Here is a 27,360-nt window from a genome sequence, read left to right on the forward strand (position 1 = left end):
CAATAGGAGCCTCATTATACATGACTCATTATTACAGGGATTTGGATATGCCACCTGTCAAATCATGTCCCCACAACATAACCACCACAGAGAGAAAGAGAACGTGCTCGATGCCTCCATCATCAGCTGCATCCTCCTGAGTACCAGGGCCCTCCGCGGGCTGGGATACAGAGATTCAGCCCACTGTGTCTGACACTCACCAAGTCACCACAGACATCACAACTCAAAACTGTTAGCATATAAAGGTCAGAGGCAAGAATGTTCTTTATGGGAAGCCTATGGAAACGTGGAATTAAGGGGGAAATTACAAAGAGTAATCCTGAGGCATGGAATGTATAGGCATTCTCAGAATGTAATCAGAACCCAAGAAGCACCTCAGAGCTGTCATCCAGCAATCATTTTTTAAATTAAAGGGACAGAGAGGTAATCAAGAAAAGCTTGTCAGTTCGCCTTGGCAGTTGAACGTTTTGAAATTGGCTTACAGATATCCAAGAAGCTCATTCTTCAAGATTCCCAATTATAAGATCCACTTCCCCAGTCAATAAACTCTAATTGGATCTGGTGTGTCTCCAACATGGTAAAACCATCAGCATTTTATTATGCAAAAAATATGGCCCTAACAGCTAATTAGTGGTTCTGTACTTAGTGAAGCTGTTAAAAGTCTGAACATTTAATCCTGATTTAATCAAAGGGGATTTTTATTTCTGAAACAGATTAACAAATGAACTGGTTAAAAACGGGTTTTGCTAAACTCAGACATTTCAAGCATGAGACTTCATTGATTTACTGTGATAGAGTTGCCATCACCATTTCAGTCTCTTTAAGTGGACCACAACAAAGGGTCACAATTATTAAATCATATCTAGAAAGAACTCGTTAGGACTTACAGTTATCACTTTATTAGCTAATGAACAACAGTTGCCTAAAAATAGGGCTGCTGGTGACATTAATCCTCCTGTTCTTAGTCTTCCTTGATAAATGCTTCCACATTCACCAGCGAGGAGCTGTGATTTCTTGGGGGAATGAAAAAGCTGGGCTGTCTTATTAATTGAATGCCCCACCACCAGCTACCCACTGAGGCTGAGGTTTCGCTGAAAGCCAACATTAGCTCTTGGATCTGATCTATGGTAATGCATCTCTTCCACCTCTGTTCATTAGACTTTCACAGTCTGCTGTCTTAATTGCCCAGTTCCCAAGGAAAGAGGTCTTACCTGCCCCAGGAGCAAGCAGCCAGCTGTACAGGTAGCCTGCTGCCAGGGAGTAGTAAAGCACGAGTCCCCTCTGGCCGTTAACCATCTCTAAGATCTGATCGATAGTGACTGGGGAGTAGGGGTCAGAGTCCTGCTGCCCTGTTTGCCGTTCCACCAGGAGATCTGCAAACGCCCTTGTCCGTCCTCTTTCTGCCACGGCCAGAGCTTCATCATGATGGCCTAGGAGACAAAGGGATAGGCTGGGAGTCCACAGAGAGTGTGCTTATCAGAGAGGGCCACCAGGTCCAGCAAGCCCGGCAGGCGGAAGCCCCACGGCTTCTGCACCAACACGCGGCACTCTCAGTCAGAGTGTCGAGTGCGCCCCTGCCCCGGAGGCCGCATGCAGGGGCCACTCTTCTCAAAGCCCCAGGTTCAGATCCCGCGCTCCTCAAAGCTGCTAGGCGTCCTTGTCTGACAGCCACCTCAGGAGCGCTGCTTATGGCATCCATCCTCACTTGCCACTCTCCCTCTTCACCCCGAGTTGCTCCAGGCCTCCTGGCTTCTGACCCCATCCCCTTGGCTCACTGGACCTGATGTTCTGCTCTCTGGTTACGCTCTCACTTTCCTGCTCAGCTTGGTTCTGATTTGGTCGTGACAGTTGATCCCTCTGGGACATGGCTTCTGACCATCTTTCTATTTCTCCTCAATGCAGCTCCTCCGTGCATCACATTGACCAGCCCCGTTTCCACATTTCCCACCAAATTATACCTCTCTGTCCTTACACATGCTGGTCCATCTGCTGGAGTGCCTTTTCCTCCGTCACTTGAAACGAGGGCTCCTGACAGCTGTCCTGCCTATCTCAACGACTAAATGAGCCCCTACACGTGGAGATGCCTAGTAGGCAGCATTCAAAGCACGGTGTATATATAAGCGACATTATAATCGCTGGGAGTTTATACCTTATTCCATTATGGGGTCCCATACACTTGCTTCTTATCTTTTCTAGTTCCCACAGGGAAAGGGTTCAAATCTCTGAGGTCTCTAATTCTTTGAAATCGCTTCTCTCTTTCCAGTTTTTCCTCAGTCTTTTGATCCAACCTCTAAACCCACTTTGTCTAAGAAACTTGTCTGTAATCTAGTGTAAAAGCTGATGCACAAAAATGAGAGCATGAAAGAGGCAGCAACATCCTTTCAAGTGAAGATCGTTAGAAGAAACACAGTGCAGAGGGTTTACTTGCAATCGTAAATGTACAAATAGAAGAGCTGCTGGAACGAAGGTCCACAGAGAGAGTGGGCAGAGGCTGGAGGCCAGACGCCACAGCTCCAACAGCACTGCGAGGACGCTGCTTCCTGCAGTCCGTGCAGCAGCAGATAAGCGGGGATTTGCATGTGTGCATGCAAATGTCTCCTCTTACTCTATTAAGTTATTAACTGGAACAGCAGGGACGATTTCTGTACACACTGGAAAATTGGCCCCAAAGTGCTAGACAGACTGAACACTGTGATTATAACAGATAATCAACTGTAATCCCAGGCAATGAGCACAGTTAATAGACACATTTTTTAAGGGGAAGTTTGAGTATTCATATATATATAAAGCAAAGGACAGGTTATTGGTGAGGCCTTAACAACCAACTTCAAAGACATTGTTAATTCCAATGGACACCTACTTAACCCAACTTCTGGGCTGCATAAAATGGTCTGCAGAGATAGGCAGGCCTGAGGAGAAGCAGAGCTGGAATCAGGTGGCTGCCACAGTTAAGCCAGGTAAGGGTAGGGGGTGCTGCCCCAATGCAACATGGCACACCGGCCCGGGAGAGTTGTCACTGACAGTATCACGGCCACGGGGCAGATAGTACACATATTTACTAGACAGCAGCATTAAAGGATGTGTGGCAATGAACCAGGGAAGAGGCCAGTGACTTCTCAGGGCCTGCCCCCATGTACCAATGGGCAGCGGGAACACCTGCCTCAGGCACCCTGTCTCCAGGACACCTCCTCTGGCTCCTGGGTCTGCCGGCCAAGCCTCTTTGTTTCCACAACCAAATCACACCCTCCTGGACCCCCAGCTTCCATCTGCTGATGAACTAAGAGCTTCCAGAGGTCAGGAGCTGGGCCTTCTTGACCGGCACGCAGCACAAAATTTGTTGGATGTATGAACGAATTTTCAAAGGCTAGGTTGTGGTTGTGGCTTCAGTTCTGCCGTGACAACAAATTGTATTTCATCATGATGCTCACTAAGCAACTCAGACACAGGGTGCACGCTCGGGGTAGAAACCCCACTGCTCGCTCTCACCGAGGCTGACGAGCACTCGCTGCAAGGCCTGGTAGGAGGACGTCTGCAGGTCGAAGAGGGAGAGCTTGTAGTCTGTGCTCAGCTGCGCCTCGTGTCGGATTGTCTCAAACAAGGCTGATGCCCGGTAGAGCTGCAAGGGGGGAAAGAGAACATTATCCATCTTCCAGAAACTATGGGCCAGCCGTTCCCTGACTAGAGACCACTGCTGCTCACATCTTGGTATACCGTGGGGAAGCTGGTTTCAGAGTCTCCATTTCCAGACCTGAAAAGGCATCGGTTGGATCATACTTGGTAGATTACAGTTTGTATGATCGATTCTTGACAGACAAGGGGATCTAAAAGACAGGGGTAATAGACTCATAGTCTGAAAGTTGCAAAAAAAAGAGCAGCTATTAATGCAATCAAGTCCTGATTTTGATTAAAACAAACGAAAAGCCTCTGCTCTTGTCATCAAGCCACTGTAATTCACCACCCCACACCTCCCAGTGCAGAAGGGCTGGGGTGAGGGGGATTGGGGGGGTGGGGGTAGGGTGGAGGGAGGTGGGGAGGGGGTGAGCCGTGAGGACAGCTGTGCTCTCAGGAGGAGGAGGGGGCTTTGTGCAGGCTGTTCTGAAGCAGATGTTGCCCTGCACAGCTGTGTCCACGCACATGGACGCCCCAACACCAGACACACAACGCCCTAAGGAGACACTGTCCTGCTGCTCTCTTGGCTTTTCTGTCAGTGGGACCAGGAGGCTTTTCTCTGATATTTACAGGCGGGAACAGTATCAAAGTTTAAATTCATGCAAATGTAAAGAATAGAATTCTAAGACTAAGGGACTGAGACCAGGAGAGAGGAATGTACTCCCGACCCTGCCACGAATTTGCTGGGGGACTTTCAGCAAGACTCAGAGCCTCAGCTTCTTCTCTATAAAGGGATGGTTATCACTCTAGCTCACAGGGTTTTTGAGGAATACATTCAGTCAGTGAAAGTACTTTGAAAACTATAAATCACTGTATCAATAAAAACTTTAATATCTGAAACCAGAAAACCAGAGGATTAATTCTTTAAATTGTAAAATGTCATAACATCCCAGGATGCTATGGCACAAGTTCAGGCACATCATGTCCTCAATCCCAGGAGCACCTCAGATGGGAACCTGGATTCACCAATCCTGGGCCCCTTTGCTAGCAAAGCGCCCTCCACAGTAAGGGCTGCCTCAGCAGCTGAGCGCGTGATTTTCAAAGCCATCTCACAACTCCTGCAACGCGACAGAGGTATCTTTGACTAGAGACCACTCCAAGGAACTTTCTAATTTCCAGAGCCAGCCTAAGAGGAGATTTCTCTTCAACTGTTGGTTGAACATATGCAGAAACATGAACTGTGTGTGAGTGTGTGTGTGTGTGTGTGTGAGAGAGAGAGAGAGAGAGACACGGGCGGGGTGGGTGGGGGAGAGGGAGAGAGAGGAGAGAGAGAGAGGGAGAAGGGAAAGAGGCATCTACAGATATAATTAGAAACCTACAAAGACAGTAAATCCAATAATTACGAATTCTTGGATTACTTCTGTCAAAAAATGTATGTAATGTCATATTAAGGTTTTATGAGGAACAGCAGCACATAATACAAGAATTCAGAAGAAATTATTGAGAAATCTATCAAACAAGTGGACAAGTCTTTACTACGGTTCAACATGTCTAGGCTGAAACAGGCTAGATATCTTGCATGTCAACCCAAGAGCACAAGTCAACACCTTCTGACAAATGTCATCACTGCTAGGATAGTAATCTCAAGATCTTCCACGTTTCTAGAAACAAAATCTACTCAGAAAAGGGTTCTCCTGCTCACCTGATGTTGGGCCTCCTCCAGATTCCCGCTCGCCCATAGGGAGAGGCCAAGACCATGGCGAATTTTGGCTTCATCTTCTCTTCGGCCTAGCTGCTCTGCTAACCTTAAACCTGAATTCAGAGAGAGAAATTTTGAGGACGATAGAAGACAGACAATTCCACCCTGTCAAGGAGTTCTAGAGGGTAATTCTGCCTCAGGTGGATATAAAGATTGTTAGCAACCCAGCGAGATAAAATGCAGGACAAGAGCAGACTCAGCCAAGGCAGAATAAGCATTCTTATCAAATTCTGTGTTAGTAGCGACCTTTCCAGGTCACTCCAAGATGCCCCAGCAAGAGCTCAGGTGATGGCTATCAGCAGGAGACAGGCTTGCAGGGCAGGCAGAAACAGGGAAGCAAATAGAACCCAACTGGCTGCCCTCCCCACTGTGAAATCCCTAGCTTTGCAAATGAAAACTCCAGGCCTATAAACGTATCGAACCCAGTTCTCTGGCTGGCAGTAGTGTTTCTGACGCTCCACAGCCAAGCAAAGAAGCCAGCTCAGGTCTCTCCTATCACCCCGTGCACAGCATCCAATCAGCATTGACAGGACACACATCGGATGTCTTTCTGGAAGCAGAATGTTCGCACTGCCTGACCCTGCCTTCTGTTACTGATGCCACTGACGCACTTCACATCCGATCTGCTTTTCCTTTAAGGCTGAGACTTCGATGTGCCTCAGTGGGGATGCAGAACAAGTGCTTTTGTGAGTCAAAAGCTTTAGATGAGACTGTCCTCATTCTACTGGCCTTCGGATAGGCACCAGCAGTTTGGGTCACTTACTCACAGCAAGCTTCTGGATTTCAGGATGCTGGCAACCTCCAGGGCTTTGAGCGAGTCAAATCTGAAGGCAACCTTTTATTGTGTGGGTCACTAAGCAGTTCTCAGCATCACTCTGCCCTCGTTACCCTGCTCTCTGAAATGAGAAGTCAGCTTGTGTCGAGATGGCAGGAAGGGCCCTGTGCTACAACTGTACACACAAAGGAAGGACTTCCTCTTTCTAATCTAATTCAGGGTGAATGGGAACCTGCATCTGAGCATGCTGGGCCCACTCAGTTTCAGACTTCTGGAAAAGAATTGAGTCAGTTGAGAGGCTAATAAAAGTGAGACTCGGGTTCAAGCTCCATAAAATATCATGTATCTCAAAATGCACATAACTCAGAAAACTTAGTAACAGCATTTTACGTTTAAATCATGTCACTGGGTAACAAAAACAATATGTACTTGCAAATTATTCACATTTTAAAATACTTCATAGAGTAGGAACAGAAATAGAAGAAATGGTTCCTGTGTGAAAACCAGGAGGAGGCTGGTTGTTTTAACCTTCAACCAGCTAGCCCTATTCCCTCTTAAGGATTGCTCTCCTTGTTAGGCCAGGGCCTCCAAGCTGGGAGTTCACTGTGGCAGCCCCTCCAGAAGCTATGTTCTGTGCAAGCAGGGACTTGACCATGCTCCCTGCTGGATCCCATAGTGGGGACCCTCCCTGGCCCCATGGTCAGAAGTTCAACAGTGAAGAGCAAACACGGTAGATACGACATCTGTGCGGTCCCAGTCTCCACCTGCTTCTGCTCTGAGGATCTGACCCAGCCATCCGGCTCTCCTGGAGCCGAGTTGGCTCTAGCTCCATTGCTTTATTTGCAAAAAGAGAAAAAACTGGATGAGACCAGTGGTTTCAATCAAGGGTAACTATACAACCCACAGAGCTTGTTCAAAGGACTCTGACCAAGCCCATCTATGAGATTCTATTGCACAGGGGTGGTGTGATGCTAGTCCATAGCCCCTTCTGAAAGTCAGGAAAGAGAACTACAGTGGTTTCCAACTGAACTGTTCCCTCTTTGCAAGAGGCTGAAGACCCAACTCAGAGCACTCAGAAAACATCCAATAGGGGTCCTGCACCTATAACAACTCATGCGAAGAGGAGTCTGGATGGGCCCAAGAGGAATATCAGGCTCTGGAGTAGACCACATCTACTAAAAAGACACCGAGGAGATGCCACAATAAGAATTTAGATCCCTGCAAGACTTAAAATTACAACAATTAAAAAAAAAACAAAACAGCTTTCCATAAATCTAGAACTATGTTACAATATCTCAGGCAAAGCAGCTGCTTCATGGAAATAATATTTCAGAAAAACCAAAGAACACAGCTGAAAGGTTGTCATTCGCTAGGTCTGAATTTAATAGTTTTCACATATTCAACTGAAAACTGCCCCCAGTCTGTTAGAATTTTACCACAGTCTAGTTTCAAGAAACCAAAAGCCAACTCTCGTATTTAATGCATTGAGGCAGAGCTCCCATTGAGTGGGAGCCAAATAATGTCTGGGGAGTGGCTTACAGCCTCCCAGTAACCTCTCAGCCTGCAGGCCAGGGCAAGACCTGGTCTGCGCAGAGGACCACCCTGACCATCAGCCGCTGGCCCGTTTTCCACTCCGTGTGCTGTCTCTCTCTCCCAGCTCCCAGCTGGGGCTCAGGAGTGATCGTGGACGCGACTGCGCCAGCCTGGCTCTGTTCTAGGAGGCTGTGTGGGGTCTCATGCAGTTCCTGGGATCAAGAAACCTGGGCTGTGCCCCACGCCACCACTGACTGACCACGCAGTCAGGATGAAGCCACTGCACTCTGAGGCTCAGGTCACTTAGCTGCCAGTGGGAATGAAAAGATACACCTCTCAGGGTTACTAAGAGAATTAAATCCAATTAGATAAACTATGTATGGAAAGTTTTTTGGAAACCACACATGAGCGTTTTTGCTGGAAATCAGTACCCCTTTCCTTTTACTCAAGAGCCAAGAACACTGCGTCTGCTGTGCTCCCTTCCAAGTGGTAACATGCCATGGTCCTGTGAGAAGTGCTTTGCAGGAGAATTTTCGGAGTGGAGGGCAAACACACTGCCGCAGGGCTTCTGCTCGGTGAGGGAGGAAGCACCAGAGGACCACCTGTGTGCAGGTAGCCGCATGGAGCCTCTGCCAGAGAGGGAACAGAGCCAGGGGAAGTGAGGGAAGCAGGCACTTTCCAGGCCAGCCGGAAGCAAGCGCACTGTGGCGCCAGCCCAGCCCCGCGGGTAACCAATCCTGGGAAACCTGGCTGACAGCTTGAGCGACCCTTAGACAGATGCTACTGGATTAGACCCTGGCACCACCCTGAAATGGACTTCTACGCAGTGCTGACGCAGCTCACGTACTGTCTAGTGCACAACGGGCTCGGAACCGCTGCGCATCTCCTGATGCAGAGCATTAAACTGGATGCCTTAAGATCTAACTTCATCTTGTGGAGAAGGTGTTTTTCATTCAGTGGAGGGCTCTGAAAGGCAAGCAGGGTATCAGCTCCCTGGACAGATGGCTAGAAGAGTGAGGCAAGCTGGGTAATGCATCCAGGAGAGAGGAAAGAACTGTGAACTCTTATGGAGCACCCAAGGGGCAACACTGTGGTTTTGGAGTTGAACTGATGATGTAGCCTCTGAATCCTCACTCCAGGTCGAGATGGTCACTCACACAAGTGCATTTCCTCCTGGACAGACTGTGAGCTCAGACTCAGAGTAGATCGAGAAGCTGCGTCGACCTTTCCACTTACCTTCTTGCAAGTACATGACTGCCTGGGAGTAGTTCTGCAGAGCGTGATGCGTCCTTCCGAGGCTGCTGTAAGACACTGTCTTAGCCACCAAGTCGTTCATCTGTGCAGCAATGCTCAAGTGCTGTTCCTGATAGACCACGGCTCTCTCGAAGGTGCCCAGGGACTCATAGGTCAGGCCCAGGTTCCCGTAGGCCCGGCCCTGGCACGTGGGGTTGTTGGTCTCCTCGGCAATCTGCAGATCCAGCTGGTGGTACTGCAGGGCTGTATCGTACTCTCCCATCTGCTGGTACACACCCCCCAGGCCACAGGCCGCGTCACTTTCCAGAGCTCGGTCCTTCATCTCTCTAGCAATGTTCAGCTGGCGTTCAAGGCAGGAAATGGCTTGTTCATAATTCCCTAATTGGCTGTGCAGACTTCCCAGCTCGCCATAGGCCTGGGCTTTATTAAAGGCCTCCCCGAGCTCATGGGCGACCACAAGCCTCTTTTCAAAGCACACCAGGGCTTGCTGCAAGCTCCCCATTGCCCTGTGGGGATGTAGACAGAAAAGCAATGAGATTATTTTGTGCAGGTGCAGACATGCTAAAGCCCCTGAGAAAATGAAAAGCATCTGTCACTGTCACTTACTATAGAAGCTCTTAACTCCTCTTCTAGCTAAAATCTATCATGTGCCCTTAGAGTGAGATGCAGGGGAATTTCATAATCTGGAAAGCAATTCAAGAGTCATCCCTTAGTGACCTTCCCAAGAGCCTGAGATTCAATGGGATATACACCCCAGAGGAAACATAAAATATATTAATAGGCACAATGATAGCAAGTGAACTGTTTGGTTCTTTGGGTCTCCCAATTTCCACTACTGCACAGACTATGGTTTTGAAACCACTTTACAATGGCGATAAATCTTTCACCCTGAGCTTCTCAGAGCACTCTGTGGGTGATGATTTAGTCTGACCCTTGCCCTTCCTCCTCTCCAGGAGCCCTAATCCCCTGCCTGTCTGGAGAGGCCATATATTCTGCAAACACAGACACCTTCTTGGGTTCCCCACACCCAGGAGGAAAGCAGTGCCTTGGCCAACAGTGTGTCTTGTTGTGCTGCTAAGAGATGACACGATAAGAGGGAGAAGGGTGTGGACTCCGGCAGCAGACCAAACCAGCTGTGTAGGACATATGGATTCCTTTCCCTGAGCTTCAGTTTCTGGATGCTGATAAATCCCACATCCTGTAGCCAATAATGATAAATGTAGACTAATACACTACTGCAATAAATATTAAACAGGATATCTACACAAGGTGCCTAGCATGATGATAGTATATGCTCAGTCACTCCCCCTCGTCTGAGGTGGCTTTCCCTAAAAGCAGCAATATGGGGTCCAAGTAACTGGTGGGTAGAGATGTTATATTAATGAACACATTCATATAATGTGAGGGGTAATCAGAAAAGGTAAATTAGGTTGATTCCTTCATCTTTCCCCTTCCTATTCTTTTAGTCTGCTCATTATGATGCAGTCAAAAAGGCACTGCATTTGGAGTCAGAGAGTCCTGCGTTACACTCTCAGCTGTCCCTTTCAAGCTGTGTAACCTTGGACATAAACTCTGGGCCTTAGCTTCTTCCTCCGTGACACAGGGTAGAAATACCCCTGCTAAACCCACGGAATCACTGGAGGGAGCGAGTGAGCGGTGTATGGAGCTGCTCTGCAGCCAGTGCGCTGCCATGCAGACTTAACAGCTGCCCCCGGGGCAGGCTTACCAATCACACTGGTCCTCTATCATTTTTACCTGTGTCCATTCCCCAGCCCTCGGTAAGCCTTGGCTTGGTCTTGCATGCGATTCAGACTCTGGGCAACAGATAAATACTGTTCATAGTACTTGATAGCTTCCTCGTAGTCGCCCAGGGCCTCGTAGCAATCCCCCAGGTTGCCATAGGCCCGGCCCCTGTCGAGCACAGACTCGTTCCCACTCAGCTGCTGCAGCATGGCCAGCTGCTGCTCGAAGTAGCCGATGGCTTCTTCCATCACATTCATGTTCATCTTTGTGATGCCCATGTTGCCATAGACCTGGGCTTCGAGACTTGGGTCCTTCAGCTTCTGCCCTAGATCCAGCTGCTCTTCATAACACTTGAAAGCCATCGTGTACTTCCCCAGGGCCATGTAGACTGCGGCCAGGTGCCCATGGGCTCTGCACTCTCCCGGCAGGTCACTCAGCTCCTGATAGACCTCCAGCTCCTGTGTGTGATAACCCAAGGCCTTGTCGTGTTTCTGGATCATTCGGTATGCAGTGCCCAGGGCTGCATACGCACTGGCCTCCAGTCTCCTGTCCTTCACGTGGTGAGCCAAGCCCAGCTGCTGCTCATAGAATTTTATTGCACCATTGATATCTTTTTTACAGATGAATATATCACCCAGGTTCCCCAGGGCTCTAAATTTAGCCTGGGAATTATTCAGGGACTGGGCTAGGGACAGTAGGTACTTTTGACACTCTTCAGCTTTGCTGAAATTCAGCAGAGCCTTGAACGCTAAGCCCAAGTTGCAGTAAGCTTTTGCTTGACTCAATTTGTCGTGAAGGTCTTTGGCCAGGGCCAGATCCTGCTCATAGTACTTTACCGCCTCCTGGTAATTTCCAAGGCAGTAATGGGCATAGCCAAGGTTGTGGCAGACCTTCCCTTCTCCCTCCATGTCTTGAAGGTCAGGAGCAAGCCGGAGGTACTGTTCATAATAGGGGGCGGCCTGGACGTACTCCCCTCGAGAGCAGTGGAAGTTGCCCAGGTTGCTAAGAGCCCGCGCCTCGCTCTGGATGTCTCGCAGCTCCCGGGCGATGTTCAAGTGGTTCTGATAGTGCTGTAGGGCGCGGTCATGGGCGCCCAGCGCCTGGTAGGCCACAGCGAGGTTCCCGTGCGTGGATGCCTGTGAGGCACGGTCGTTCACTTCCATGGAGATCTGTAGCTCTTGCCGGTGGTACTTGACTGCCTGGTCGTACATGCCCAGAGCATTGTAGGCATTGCCCATGTTTCCATAGGCGCGGCCCTGGGCGGCGTAGTCGCTCAGCTCCTGGGCGATGCACAAGTGGGTCTTGTGGAGTTTCAGTGCAGTGTCATAATCACCTTTCATCTGGTGTATGATTCCTGAGAAAGAGCACAAAAGAAAAGGGTTGGAATGACTGATTAGCAATAAAATGTAATTTGCAACTCGATTTATACTCCAATACAATCCAGATGAATTAAAGAATTTAAAATAACAGAAGGTAGAATTAAATATTTATCAGCTCTCCAGAGGGGGAATAGCTTTCTAAGCTTCAAAGCAGCAGAAAAAAAAAAAAAAAAAACCCACAAAAAACACTGACAGATTTGGTTACAAAAATAGTAAGTTTTATACTACAAATAGATGCCTAAAATTAAAAGGAAAACACAATACTGGGAAATATATAAATCATATACAAAAAATTCAATAGCTATTGTGTGTAAAGATTTAACTGGGTTTGATTAAAAAAAAATCAAGACCTTAATTTACTGAAATAGGCAGACAACTCATAACCAAGGAAATACAAAGAGTAACCACAGGGGAAAATGTTAATTTCTTTTAATAATCAAAGAAATGCAAAATAAAGCAACTCTGAAGTACCATTTTACTTCTATTAAATTAGCAAACAAAAAATTTAAACAATACCCTATACCAGTGAGGTGGCCCTAAAACTAGTAAACCCATCAACTGCTGGACATAAATGGGAACAGCCTCTGGAGGAGCGGCGAGACAGCCTCACTTCCGGTGCTGCTCAGGCCCTGCAGTCCTGCTCAGGGGAGTGTCTTCTAAGGAAATCCTCAGAAGTTCTACGCCTGACAGTCTTCACTGCAGGGTTATGGATTAGTGGAAGATCAGAAACATCTTCAATGGCAAACACTGGGGGTTGTATAAGTACATTTCGGTATATCAACTCAATAGGGGATTATGCAGTCATTAAAAAGATCATTACAAAGACTTTGCAGAAAAACAGGGAAAAATGGGTTCTTGCAATAATGTTAAGTGGAAAAAGCAAAGAACAATGCTGCATGCTCCCTGTAACAATGATGAGGAAAATGAATGTGTGCACATGGACAAGACCTCAAGGGGATTATGAAAAGATAAAAACAGTTGCCTTGTTAGGTGATGGGATTCGAATGATTTTTGTTTCAGAATTTCTTCTAATTTTGCTATCCAGCTTTTACAGTCAACAATAATAGCACTTCAAACAGCTCTCATAAACTATATTATAGCTGCTAAGCCAAGTGGTTGTTTTTACAAGCAGTTCAAAATAAGATATATCATAAATACCATAAATATAAAGCAGTTGCAAATGAGGGATATCACAGAAGGAACTTGGGAAGTGCCTTTAAGGACAGCCTGGTGCATTCCAGTTGGGGCTGAATGGGAGACACAGAAAAGGCAAAAGGATCTAGTATGCAAACAGGTTTCTCTCTGCCCTTGGTTTTGAATATGCTTTTCTATTCATCAATGGGTGAACTTTGTACTAGTGACCAAAACCTGCAGAAGTATAAAAACTCAAAAACACCAAGATGGCTTCTCACTGAAATGTCTGAATTGAAAATAGAGGCATTGAGAAAGCAAGCTATCAAAATCCAGCCTCTGCAACTTGCTTATCTTTACAACACCTTTCTTTCCTTCCTTCCTTCATCCACTCACTCACACACTGACCCAGCAAATATTAACTGAACATTTATTGTGTACCAAGTCTTGTGGTAGGCAACACACAGGGAGAGAAAGGAAGACACAAGTCTGCCCTCAGAAAGCACAAAGGGTCATAAGGGAGACAGTCATGAAAAAAATATTGCCAACACACACAAGCTGAAGTGAGCAGGGCGTGGGGGAGAGAGGAGCATGCCAGGGCCACTCCTTTGCTCCTGACTCCCTGCAGCGGAGGTCTGTCCTGCCCCAGGGGTTGTGCCTGTCTCTGGATCCAGCCATCTGTATGACATTAACTGGATTCAGGACATGGGATAAATCATTTAGCCTCTTTGAGAATTTTTTCAGTTCATCCATAAATTGAGGAAAATGATAATCTTGATACCAACCTTAGGATAGTAGTGAGGATCAAATGAAATGATGTATGTGCAAGCTCACTGCAAACTATAAAGTGAAATTCAAATATTAGTTACTGAAATTACTATATGCTTCCAGGGAAGGGAATTCTCAAGGTGGTAGAGATTAAACAAACTATGGTAATTCTGTGTATTTCCTTGTATGAGCTAAATATTTCAGTTTAAAATAAGCAAATTATGGTACTCTATATGATGGAATAACATGGTACCATTAAAACTGGTGAAGTAGAAGTCTATATATTGACATGGGAAAAAATAAAATGTATTAAGGGGTTATATGGGCTTCCCCAGTGGCTCAGCAGTAAAGAATCCTCCTGTAATGCAGGAGACGTGGGTTTGATCCCTGGATTGGGAAGATCCCCAGGAGGAGGGCAAGGCAATCCACTTGAGTAATCTTGCCTGGAGAATCCTATAGACAGAGAAGCCTGGCGGGCTACAGTCCATAGGGTCACAAAGAGTAGACACAACTGAAGTGACTGAGCAAAGGGGTTATATGGGCACAAAATAGTATCCTTAATAAAAACATTAATAGGGTTCATGTATGTGTGTGTATAGATATATGTTTATACTTATACATACAGTATATATTTTTTAAAATGTTAACAGTAGTAATTTTGGGGTGGTAGAATTTTGCTGTATTTTATAGGATTTTTCTATGATGAATGCATAATCCTTGGTTTAAAAATTAATCAAATATTTTTGAAACTCTGCTCCAATTGGAGAAGATTAGGTCTGGTCACTCCCCTGGATCGGGGATGTCACTGGCATCCCAGCTGGAAGGAACAGATTTTCAAAGACTGTTTCAAGGTTAGAAACTCTAAGCTGCCCCAAACGCATTACCTCAGAATTACCTGAAACCCTTTTAGTGGTGAAAAATTACTAGTGACAGAAACATTTCAGTTCTGAAGGCCTGAATGTGGCCTGGATCCCTAACCTCCTTTTACCTAAAGAGGAAGCTTGTAAGGTTTCAACTTTCCAGGTATCCTTAGCGGAAATGCACCATTTACTCCTCCTCTCCTCAGCTTTGCATGAGGAGAAATAAGCAGCAGGATGCCTGCCCTGCTGTGAGCGCGGAGCCAGAGCCGGGGAGGGTGGCGGAGTGTCCTCTTAACCCTCTCAGACTTCCCCTCACAGTGATGCCTTTACAACGATTGTTTCCCCATAGCTTTTGGATTTCACGGCAATGATTTTTAAGGCAATGTGGTCACTATTTGGTCACTAAGATGATGGTAAGAGGAAGCGAGCAGCATGGGGCCTTCAGAGAAGGCAGCGGAGGAAGCTCAGGTTTTGTGTGTGCCTCCTACCACCAAAGAACAGGTCACCTGCCTAGCACCCCATCCTCCCAACCTGTACCCCATCCTATAGGAAGCTGGCTAAGTATCTGGAAAAGCATGCTATAATGGAAAACGCACAGGACTTTAAGTCAGAAGTCCCATTTTATAAGCCTGGCTCCCATCTCATTCAATTGATATCTTTGAGACTATAAATTTATGTCTCTGAGCCTTTGTTTTGTTTTTTTTTTTTAAACTGAAAACTTTTCGGTGTTTTTTGTTTTCTTATTAACGAGGCCAGGTTACAGTAATCAGTATGAGAAACACAGTAGTGTATATCAATAAGCTTTGCTAATGATGCATGCTACGCAAACACGCTATGAGCAGTATTCAGAGAGTGAGAGTTCAAAGGAAAAGGAATTCCATTTCTCTTACTCTCAGGGCCTCAAGAGTCTGGCTAGTTAATAGGGAGCAGTTGGGATGATAATGGCTACCCAGGGCTCAATGATTTGTGAAAGAAACTGCCTGCTGGTTATGGCAAAATGATCTGACCTCCAGCCAGCTTGCCCCCACTCCCCTTTCCTCCGCCTTTCTCCTCAGCTGACACCTCCAAGAGTCTATAAAGAACACAGGAAGATTCTCAAAGACTGCCAGACACAGCTAAGGGTAAGAGGAGCCGGGCCGGCTGAGGTGGGCATTTTTTCTTCTGCCCGTGTCTGCCCTGTGCCCGCTGCTGCCAGCCCGGAGCATTCTGAACGGAACATTACACACTCTTGGCAGCCCTTCTCTTTGTTGAGGCAACATAAAAGCGGCCCTGAGAGCTGCCAGCGGAGCGACTGCACATGCTGCGGACATAATCTGCAGATCCTCCTTCCCTTTTGAGACCACAGCTTGATCTTCCAGGGCTGTCACTCAGATGAAGACTTACAGAGGGCCTGTCAGCGGGGCGCACTAGGTGGCAACGTGATGCAGGGAGGGGAATTAAATGAAGATTAGTGGGGCAGAAGAGCCTCACAAAGCCCAGTTCTCACAAGGCGTGCGGGGAAAGGACACGTGGTTACAGATTTACTGCTGCTGTTCACTCACTAAATCATGTCCAACTCTTTGTGGACCCCATGGACTGTAGCACACCAGGTTCCTCTGTCCTCCACTATCTCCCGGAGTGTGCTCAAATTCGTGTCCATTTAGTCAGTGATGCTTCCTAACCATCTCATCCTCTTTCACCCCCTTCTCCTTTTGCCTTCAGTCTTTCCCAGCAGCAGGGTCTTTTTCAAGGAGTTGGCTTTTCACACCAGGTGGCCCAAGTATTGGAGCTTCTTTAGGATTGACTGCTCTGATCGCCTTGCTGTTGAAGGGACTCTCAAGAGTCTTCTCCAGCACCATAACACAAAAGCATCATTTCTTCGGGGTTCAAGTCTTTATGGTCCAACTCACATCCATACATGACTACTGGAAAAACTGTAGCTTTAACTATATGGACTTTGGCAACAAAGCGATTTCTCTGCCTTTTAATATGCTGTCTAAGTTTGTCATACTTTCCTTCCAAGCAGAAAGTGTCTTTTAATTTCATGGCTGCAGTTACCATCCACAGTGATTCTGGAGCCCAAGAAAATAAAATCTGTCACTGCTTCCACTTTTTCCCCTTCTATTTGCCATGAAGTGATGGGACTGGATGCCATGACCTTAGTTTTCTGAATGTTGAGTTTCAAGCCAGCTTTTTTCACTCTCCTCTTTCACCCTTATCAAAAGGCTCTTTTGTTCCTCTTCACTTTCTGCCATTAGACTGGTATCATCTGCATATCTGAGGTTGATATTTCTCCCAGCAATCTTAATTCCAGCTTGTGATTCATCCAGCCCAGCATTTCACATGATGTACTCTGCACAGAAATTAAATAAGCAGAGCGACAATATATAGCCTTGTCATACTCCTTTCCCAACTTTGAACCAGTCAGTTGTTCCATGTCTGGTTCTAACTGCTGCTTCTTGACTAGCTTACAGGTTTCTCAGAAGACAGGTAAGGTGGTCTGGTATTCTCATCTCTTGAAGAATTTTCCACAGTTTGTCATGATCCTCACAGTCAAGGACTTTAGTGCTGTCAATGAAATAGAAGTAGATATTTTTCTGGAATTCTCTTGCTTTCTCCATGATCCAATGAATCTTGGCAATTTGATCTCTGGTTCCTCTGCCTCTTTGAAACCCAGCTTGTACATCTGGAAGTTCTCAGTTCATGTACTGTAGAAGCCTAGCTTGAAGGATTTTGAGTATAACTTTGCTAGCACGTGATATGAGCGCAACTGTTCGGTAATTTGAACGTACTCTGGCATTGCCTTTCTTTGGGATTGGAATGAAAACTACCTTTTCTAGTCCTGTGGCCACTGCTGAGTTTTCCAAATTTGTTGACATATTGAGTGCAGCACTTTCACAGCATCATCTTTTAGGATATTTTTGAAATAGCTCAGCTTGAACTCCATCACTTCCAGTAGCTTTGTTCATACTGATGCTTCCTAAGGCCCACTTGACTTCACACTCCAGGATGACCAGTTTTAGGTGAGTGATCACACCATTGTGGTTATTTGGGTCGTTAAGACCTGTTTTGTACACTTCTTCTGTGTATTCCTGCGACCTTTCTTAATCTCTTTAGCTTCTATTAGGTCCTTACCATTTCTGTCCTTTAATGTGCCCATCCTTACACGAAATGTTCCCTTGAAATCTCCAATTTTCTTGAAGAGATCTCTAGTCTTTCCCATTAATTGTATTCCTCTATTTCTTTGCATTGTTCATATAAGAAAGCCTTTTCATCCCTCCTTGCCATTCTCTCGAGCTCTGCATTCAGTTGGGTGTATCTTTCCCTTTCTCCCTCACCTTTCCACTTTCTTTCTTCACCTATTTGTAAAGCCTCCTCATTTTGCCTTCGTGCATTTGTTTTTCTTTGGGATGGCTTTGGTCATTGCCTCCTGTACAATGTTACGAACCTCCGTCCATAGTCATTCAGATACTCTGTCTACCAGATCTAATCCCTCGAGTCTAATTCATCACCTCCACTGTATAATCATAAGAGATCTGAGTTAGGTCATATCTGAATGGCCCAGTGGTTTACCGTACTTTTTCCAATTTAAGCCTGAATTTTGCAATAAGGAGCTCATGATCTGAGCCTCGGTCAGCTCCAAATCTTGTTTTTACTAACTATATGGAGCCTCTCCATATTTGGCTGCAAAGAACATAATCAATCTGATTTTGATATGTACATCTGGTGATGTCCATGTGTAGAGTTGTCTCTTGTGTTGTTGGAAAAGGGTGTTTGCTATTGACCACCATGTTCTCTGGACAAAACTCTGTTAACCTTTGCCCTGATTCACGTTTTAGTCCAAGGTCAAACTTGCCTGTTATTCAGAGTATCTCTTGACTTCCTGCTTTTGCATTCCAATCCTCTATGATGAAAAGGACATCTTTTTTTTTGGTATTAGTTCTAGAAGGTGTTGTAGATCTTCATAGAATCAGTTGACTCCAGCTGCTTTGGCATCAGTGGCTGGAGTATAGACTTGGATTACTGTGACGCTGAATGGTTTGCCTTGGAAATTAACTGAGATCATTCTTTTTTTTTTTTTGTATTTGAACTCACACCTAAATACTGTAGTTTGGACTCTTTTGTTGACTATGAGGGCTGCTCCATGAATTTATATATCCTCACAGTAAGCCTCCACCTATGCATTAGGAACAGTCCCTGCACGGGAATAACAAGAGCTACTGCAAAGATCTGTGGTGAAGGCCAAGGAGTCTTGCTTATGAGAAGCTAGAACAAGTGCCTGGGAGACAGGAAATGCTCAATACATTTTTGCCTCTGTTGCTAACCATTACCAGCAAAGACCAAAAAAGGTGTGGAACAGGATGAGGCTAACAGAATTCTGCTGAAACTAAAACAGTGTTTTAACAGTGAATTTTGGCAGCCTTTGCTCTTGCAAATTCTCTAAAAGTAGGGCCTCAGTGTACTTCAATGTATCACCTTCAATGTACAAATGATAGATGTGTTCTCATTTACTGAAAATATTACTATTCTGATTATTAACAGTGCATGATCCAAACGGGGCTTTAAGAGCCCATCTATTCTTTCCCACTGCTTTCAAACAGGTTGAGTTTGACTAAATCCTAGCCAAATCACTAACTATTCTCAGAAACTATCAAGATTTGGGGAACAGAAGAGCCCTCCTAACTTTATAAATGATGTGACCCTGGCCCAGTGAGAGGAAGTGAGTGAGTGACAGTGGAGAGAGGGACTCTCGACCCACAGACCGTTAGTTGTGTCTCCCATCTGCTTGCAAGATAAGCAGAAGAAATAAAGGAATTGTATTTAGTCTCACTAGGTGTGACATGAGACAGCATCTGTACTTTAAAAACTTTTCATCTGCTAGAAGTACATATGGAATTACTTACAGATAAAATAACATGGTGTCTACTGTTTGCTTTAAAAATATTCCATCAGAGGGGAAAAGTAAGTATATGTGTGTATTTATGAAAATAGATGAAATAATATTAGCAAAATGTCAATAACCGGGCAATGAATATAAGGGGATTTATTATACTATTTTCTCTGTGTGTGTATGTATATGTTTGAAGGTTTCATAATACAAAGTTAAATCAAATAATCCAGACAAACATAGAGGTCTGTAGCTCCTTGTGGATCGGGAAACATCCTCACAGCTAAGGACCAATATGGATGTTTAAATTTACATCTCCTCTGTGGGACCTCGGTAGAAAAAAAGAAAGCAGCTGGTCACCAGCAGGTACAGGTATACCAGCCTCTATACACGTCCTTCTCCAGGCTGGGCAGAGGACACGTGCAGAGAGAACAACACAGGGCTTTGTCCTATTGCCCTGATTTGTTTACCATCATGATATTCCGTTTTGTCTATTATCTTAAAGGATAGGGTGATGCTTTCTTGATCAAAGAGCAAAGTGGGAGGGATGGGAAGGACAGTTGAGGAAACCTGCTCCAAAGAGTGTTCTGCAGCACTGCGCATTTCAGGTGCTTCTCCCAATCCTCACCCTCCCCAGGAGACAGGGCCCCAGTTTTTTTCTGGGGATTCATTATTACAACTCTAGACACTGCTATGGTGCCCCCATCCCATGCCTCCACCAGAGACACCTGGACACTCACAGGCAAGTCTGGAGTACATCATGAGAAACCCTGGGCTGGATGAAGTACAAGTTGGAATCAAGATTGCTGGGAGAAATATCAACAACCTCAGATATGCAGATGACACCATGCTTATGGTAGAAAGCAAAGAAGAACTAAAGAACCTCTTGATGAAAGTGAAAGAGGAAGAGTAAAAAAGTTGGCTTAAAACTCAGCATTCAGAAAACTAAGATCATGGCATCTAGTAGTCCCATCATTTCATGGCAAATAGATGGGGAAAAAGTGGAAAAGTGGCTGCTTTACTTTTTTAGGCTCCAAAATCACTGCAGATGGTGACTGCAGCCATGAAATTAAAAGATGCTTGCTCCTTGGAAGAAAAACTATGACCAACCTAGACAGCTTATTAAAAAGCACAGACATTACTTTGCCAACAAAGGTCTGTCTAGTCAAAGCTATGGTCTTTCCAGTGGTCATGTATGGATGTGAGAGTTGGACTATAAAGACAGCTGAGTGCCGAAGAATTGATGCTTTTGAACTGTGGTGTTGGAGAAGACTCTTGAGAGTCCCTTGGACTGTAAGGATATCCAACCAGTCCATCCTAAAGGAAATCAGTCCTGAATATTCATTAGTGAAGTGAAGTCGCTCAGTCGTGTCCGACTCTTTGCCACCCCCTGGACTGTAACCTACCAGGCTCCATCCATGAGATTTTCCAGGCAAGAATACTGGAGTGGGTTGCCACTTCCTTCTCCAGGGGATCTTCCCGACCCAGGGATCAAACCCGGGTCTCCCGCATTGCAGGCAGACGCTTTACCATCTGAGCCACCAGGGAAGAATATTCATTGGAAGGACTGAAAGTGAAGTTGAAACTCCAATACTTTGACCACCTGATACAAAGAGCTGACTCATTGGAAAAGACCCTGATGCTGGCAAAGATTGAGGGCAGGAGGAGAAGGGGACGATAGAGGATGAGATGGTTGGATGACATCACTGACTCAATGGACATGAGTTTGAGTAAACTCTGGGAGTTGGTGATGGACAGGGAGGCCTGGCATGCTGCAATCCATCGGGTCGCAGAGAGTCGGACACGAATAAGCGGCTGAACTGAGACACCACTATGTTCCCTGAACCCTATCCCTCCCTCTCAAATTTCCACAGAGTCCTCTACAGTGTAGTTAAAATATCTCAGAGCCTGGGTGGGGAGGCGGGGACAGACCTGGTCAGTAAACAAATGGTTACAATCAAAGGCATGGGAGCATATGCTCTTTATCTTAAATGCAACCAACTGGCTGTTCTGACTAGCTCATTTTCAGGTGACTATGTTCCCAGAGACAAGTCTCCATTATTTTCACCAGTGGAAGACAGCGAAGACATAGATGTTTCAAATGGCAGACCAGTCCAGAATTACTTATTATATGATTTCAGCTGCAAGCATTTCCGGGTAGGAAGCTTTTCCTGAGAATCTGTGCCTGGTTTCCTGCCTTGATGATGTCATTCACTTGTGAAGACAATCCTGTGGTCTCAGAAACCCACAAGGTTCAAGAACTTATTCAGGCCCGTGTAAGTCTAAGTGGCAAGAATGATACTGGAATCTGGTTCTTTGGACTCAGGAGTCCAAGCTATTTCACTTGCTCCCCTTCTGGAATGAAGCTGGTGTGAAAGGTGCTCATGATTTTGTACTCATTTCTTCTTTATTAACATTAGTATGCTATTGTGGCAAACCAGCCCTGTGGCAGCTATGTAAAAACAGACTGATGGTCTGGCTAACTTTGTTTCTAGAGCAGACAGGTATACAACCTAAGAGACTCAGGAAGGTAGGAAGCGGCAGCAGATGTAACCGTCTGTGTGGGCATCACCTCTGGAGAACTCTGCGGCCATCACGCGTCTCTCCTGCCCTCATCTATCTTAATCACATCTGTCTACTTTTTCTACCAAACCCACCAGGTTCTTTCTGTTCCTCCAAAGGATAAGTGAATTTAAGAGCCATCTGCTGTTTTCTTTAGCTTCCACAGTCATCTGGGATGTCTCCAGTGGGTCCCAGATCCCACTGCCCTGCCCTTCGGACCCAACCTTGAGGCGGTGGCTACAGTACAGCCAAGGAACCCCTTGCACACGCCGCCTCCTCCGCCCACAACGTGCCTCACTGGACACTAGCTGTCCTACCACTCACCTCCAGCTTTACTGAAGCATAATTGACAAATAAAATTATATACATTTAATGTGTACCATGTGATCTGATACACATATAAGTTAATTAACACATCCATCACCTTTTATTTACTTTATAATATTGTTTTGGTTTTGCCATACATCAACATGAATCCGCCACGGGTGTACACGTGTTCCCCATCCTGAACCCCCTCCCACCCCCCCACCCCCGCCCCGTACTATCCCTCTGGGTCACCCCAGTGCACCAGCCCGAGCATCCTGTACCATGCATCAAACCTGGACTGGCGATTCATTTCACATATGATAATATACATGTTTCAATGCCATTCTCCCAAATCATCCCACCCTCTCCCTCCCCCACAGAGTCCAAAAGACTGTTCTACACATCTGTGTCTCTTCTGCTGTCTCGCATACAGGGTTATCGTCACCATCTTTCTGAATTCCATATATGTGCGTTAGTACACTGTATTGGTGTTTTTCTTTCTGGTTTACTTCACTTTTTTGTGGTGAGAATGCTTAAGACCTACTCTCTTAAAATACACTATTATTAACTGTAGTCACCACGCCGGTGGCTCAGATGGTAAGGAATCTGCCTGCAAAGCGGGAGACCGAGGCTCAATCCCTGGATCAGGAAGATCCCCTGGAGAAAGGAATAGCAATCCACTCTGGTATTTTTGCCTGGAAAACCCCCTGGACAAAAGGGCCTGGTGGGCTACAGTCCATGGGGCCACAAAGAGTCAGACACAACTACATGACTAAGACTTTCACTTTCACCATTCTGTACATTAGATCCCCAGAACTTACTCATCTTACAACCAAACTTAAGAAAATGCAGTAGGAAGGGAAAGAGAGCCATAGCCCTAACTGCTCCACCCCTGGCCCTCAAGGCTTCCCTGGGGCTGAACAGAGGCGGCTCCTCTGGCATCCCCTTCTGCCACCATCCCCAAGGCCGGGGCTGAGTGACATGACAAGAAGCCAGCCTAGAACCACTAAGCTCACAAGTACTTCACTGCCTTCATACACGGCCCCCCTTCCTACTTTCCCTCGGATAGTTAAAAACCAGGACTGCAGGTGAACAGCTCAGTAATTCCCTGGGCCTGTACGGCTGTAAATCCTGAGGCAGTGGGGAAGATTAATTGTGCCATGAAGTAGGGGAAGTAATAATTAAACCTATTAAAAAGGAGGTGGCTGCAGAGGGGGCTGTGGAGATGGATGATGAGGTAGGAAGTGCTAGGCACAGTCATCCCTAGCGGCTGTGACCAGGCCGCTGTGAGGGAACTTGGTGCAAAGCCCAGAGCAGAGTGAAAAATATGCTGGGCCTGCCTGGCCAAGCCCGGCCATTCGTCACTCGTGGAGAAGGCAAAGCATGCCTGGCTTTCACTCTGGTTCACAATAAGAGGTGGGAGGCACCCTCCCAGGCGAGCGATGCAGAGAGTGTTGCAGGGAGCTAGTCTCAATGTGAAACAAGCATTTCTCTTGTCTCCAGCCCTGGGGGGGGGCTCCTGGAGCGCAGAGGCAACCACTTCTGCTCCTCCCTTGTCTCCAGCCCTGGGGGGGCTCCTGGATCGCAGAGGCAGCCACTTCTGCTCCTCCCTTGAGCGGAGCCTCCACTGGAGCAGCCCCGCCGCCCAGCAGCACCTTCTGAGGGTTCCTCCGGCCCCGAGTGCAGAGGAGGCCGGTTTCGATGGTGTTGGCGAGCTCTCCGGATGCAGGCCCAGCCCAGCGGTCTGGGCCCGTGCTCTCTGTGCTGTGCCAGCCACAAAGCCGCCCGCTCACCAGTCGCTCCCCCCCAGCTGCCCTGGACGCCTGACTTCCTCAGCCCACTCCCGAGAAAGGCTCACCTCACCTTTCTCCCCATTCTGTGATAGACTCTACTAATGTTCCCTGTTCTCTGGTTCTCTTCTACATCCATTGCCCTACTCACTGGAAGTGAGGCATGGACCAGTGAGTTGCTTTGCCCAATGAAATGCGGGTAGAGGTGGCGTGACTCGGCCAGATGAAGCACTGAAGGGCTGAACAGCAACATTCCATTCCCTCTTCCCCTGGCCCACTGACTGGGGAAACTGTGCTCCACCCAGATGGCGCCTCTGGAGGAAGATGGAGCCACGGCTGGCCTGGCTCGGCGACCTGCCCCTGAGGGTTGCATGAGCCTGCGGTGGGCTGGGTGCGACCATGACACCTTGTTGCTTTAGGGCCAGTAAGATTTGTGGGCTATTGTTTCCTCATCAGACCCTAATACATCCTGATGGATATGCCATTTAATATCAGTACTCCAAGACCTGTCATAATCTACAATTTCAAACTGTCCTAAAAAGTCTGTGTGAGAAGAGAGCTACCTATTAACAGATATTTCATGATGGGTTTTTGCTTTTTTGCATTTCTTTTTCTTGGTCATCCATGCCTCTGGACGTTCTAAATTCTAGCCCTGGATCAAGTAAGACCACTAAAATCCATAAACTTGAACCAAATTACCTTTGACTCACACCGAATAGGCTGCAGTGAACTGACATTTAACTTTAATGCCTTAAGGTTAGCTGGTTTGTTTTTGATTCAAGTTTGATACTGAAATCTATTATAATCTTTGCTGGTAAAAAAAAATTGATAGTATAAATTTTGTCAACAAAATCTCTTATATAAAACCTCTTGAGAAATTTCTTTTAGAATTCAATTTTCCTTCCTCTGAGGAACTCTATGCTCCTATCTTTTGGGTGGTGAGAATAATTCTTTTCTCTTTTTGCTTTGGCCACCAGGAAGCTCTGACTTGAATATGAATATGAAGCTCTGTTTAACAACTATTTTAGCCTTCATGGGCTCATGTTTAGGCTCTTTTCCTTAATTTTGGTGTCCTACTTTTATTTGTATTTCCCTGATCCTGATTTTCTATTTCTACTGTATCATCATTAAATAAGTAAAATCCTTTATAGAATGAAAGAAGTTATAAGTAAGCAATCAATCAAAAACCCTTTTCACATCTGTTGTACACTCAGCTGACCTTGCCTTGGTAATCTACCCACCACCCTAGCCTGTCACTTCTTGGCTTTGCCTCAATTTGTTTCTTTGACCTTGTTCTACCAACTTTAACAACCCAGAAGCACCTATTACTTAGAGATGGCTCTTTATGATGGAAAGACTCTGTGACCAGAGTTAGAAGTTTCCTGTTCTACCACGTCCCTGTTTCACGCTCTTAGGAAAAGTTACTAATTCTCTTGACCTCAAGTTTTCATCTATCTCAGACGGTTGTTATGAAGATCAAATAAAACTGGATACCACTGTTTTATATTCCATTTTCTAGTACATCAGTATTATTCCAAACAGCTCATTTATCAAAGTGCTCAATATTACTAATAACAAAACCAAAATATGCCACTCTTTCTAACTTTATTTTACCATAGAGTGTAATTCACTCTGTCTTAAGATGCCATCATATTTCCAAAGTGAGTACACCACAGGGAGCTTGATAACAGTTCATATCATCTAAGGATAGTGCAAAATCAAGGGCTCTAGGAATACTACAGCCAACTGCTGTATGTGATGAGAGCAATGGAGCCCATTTCCTTGAGAGTCTCATGTGGGAGAGGAGGCCCCCCAGGGGTGTCTGGAAATGCAGAGGGGCAATCTGGGCTGTGGTTGTATGTGGGGGCCACAGTGGCAGGCTATGGGCGGGGCTTGCATCATATGGGCAAGCGGAAACTGCCGCATCCTCAAAGGACCACTAAGAAGCACTGGGGCTGAGGCGACTTTATACTCTGGCACCAGTTAATAATCTGAAAAATACAACTTCACTTCTACATACTGTTATATATCAAAACTAATTAACTGGGAAGTCTTTTGGCTGGTATCCAATAATTTAAGCAAAAAACTTAGAAACTGAAAACCCTAATTTTAAAATCTAGTATGGGCTTCCCTCGTGGCTCAGACAGCAAAGAAACCACCTACAGTGCAGGAAACCCAGGTTCAATTCCTGGGTTGGGAAGATCCCCTGGAGAAGAGAATAGCTACCCACTCCAGTATTCTTGATGGGGAATTCCATGGACAGAGGAGACTGATTAATCCCTTTCACCAGTTTCTTACTGTGAAATATAATTCAGAAAATATAAATTAAAAGACACCATATATAGGCTTCCTCCCAATTTCATTATGATAATTAACAAAGAAGAGGGGAACCTTTCCCTATGTAATAAAAATAGTAGTAGCAGTAATAACGACAATAATATACAAAATACTTCTTTGTGATCACATTCAATACTATGACAACACAAAACAATTGTGTGACTCCCAGATATGCAATTTCAGCTCAGAGTTCTTCCCTAAACGTTAGTCTCATAAATCTAATTGCCTAATGGATATACTTCAGATACACCTAAAATTCAATTGTTTCCCAAAATGTTCATTGAATAACTGAACAGAATGAAATCTAACATTTTAGGGCACTTGTTGGTTTTCAAAGTCTTCACCCTCCACTATCTTATATGACTCCAGGACAAAGGCAGGGTAGCCGGGCCGGCTTCTGAAGACACTCACAAAGGCCACGCAGTCACTAAGTCACACAGTTAGGGCCGGAGCTCAGGCCCACAGCCTCCCAGCCACACACTTTTCCCTCAATTACTTCACCCCTTCGAGAGTCTGAGACAGCAACTGCTACAGAATTCAGCCGTGAGGTCTGCAGTGAGGATAAAGCCCACCTCCTGAGGCTGCACCATTCCATCAGCCCAGAGAGGACGAGAGGATGGCAGGGTCTGCCCAGAGCAACAGGGAGCCCTGGGAACAAACAGGGAAGAGGAGGAGGAGCAGAAGAGC

The 27,360-nt window shown here is 46.0% G+C and overlaps 1 protein-coding gene across 3 annotated transcripts in view; it reads right to left on the reverse strand.

Annotated features, from left to right (window-relative positions):
• TTC28 (tetratricopeptide repeat domain 28) overlaps window positions 1-27,360 on the reverse strand; it is a 575,441-nt gene that overhangs the window by 85,004 nt on the left and 463,077 nt on the right. For all 3 annotated transcript variants that reach the window (XM_040251367.1, XM_040251366.1, XM_040251368.1), the window contains 5 exons: window positions 10,686-12,027; window positions 8,913-9,436; window positions 5,312-5,421; window positions 3,487-3,616; window positions 1,212-1,430 (listed from right to left, as the gene is read on the reverse strand). In XM_040251367.1, coding sequence (XP_040107301.1) covers window positions 1,212-1,430; window positions 3,487-3,616; window positions 5,312-5,421; window positions 8,913-9,436; window positions 10,686-12,027 — 2,325 coding nt within the window. The remainder of the gene's footprint in view (window positions 1-1,211; window positions 1,431-3,486; window positions 3,617-5,311; window positions 5,422-8,912; window positions 9,437-10,685; window positions 12,028-27,360) is intronic.

Source organism: Oryx dammah, unplaced genomic scaffold, assembly GCF_014754425.2.
Source record: "Oryx dammah isolate SB20612 unplaced genomic scaffold, SCBI_Odam_1.1 HiC_scaffold_12, whole genome shotgun sequence".
NCBI classification, from domain to species: Eukaryota; Metazoa; Chordata; class Mammalia; order Artiodactyla; family Bovidae; genus Oryx; species Oryx dammah.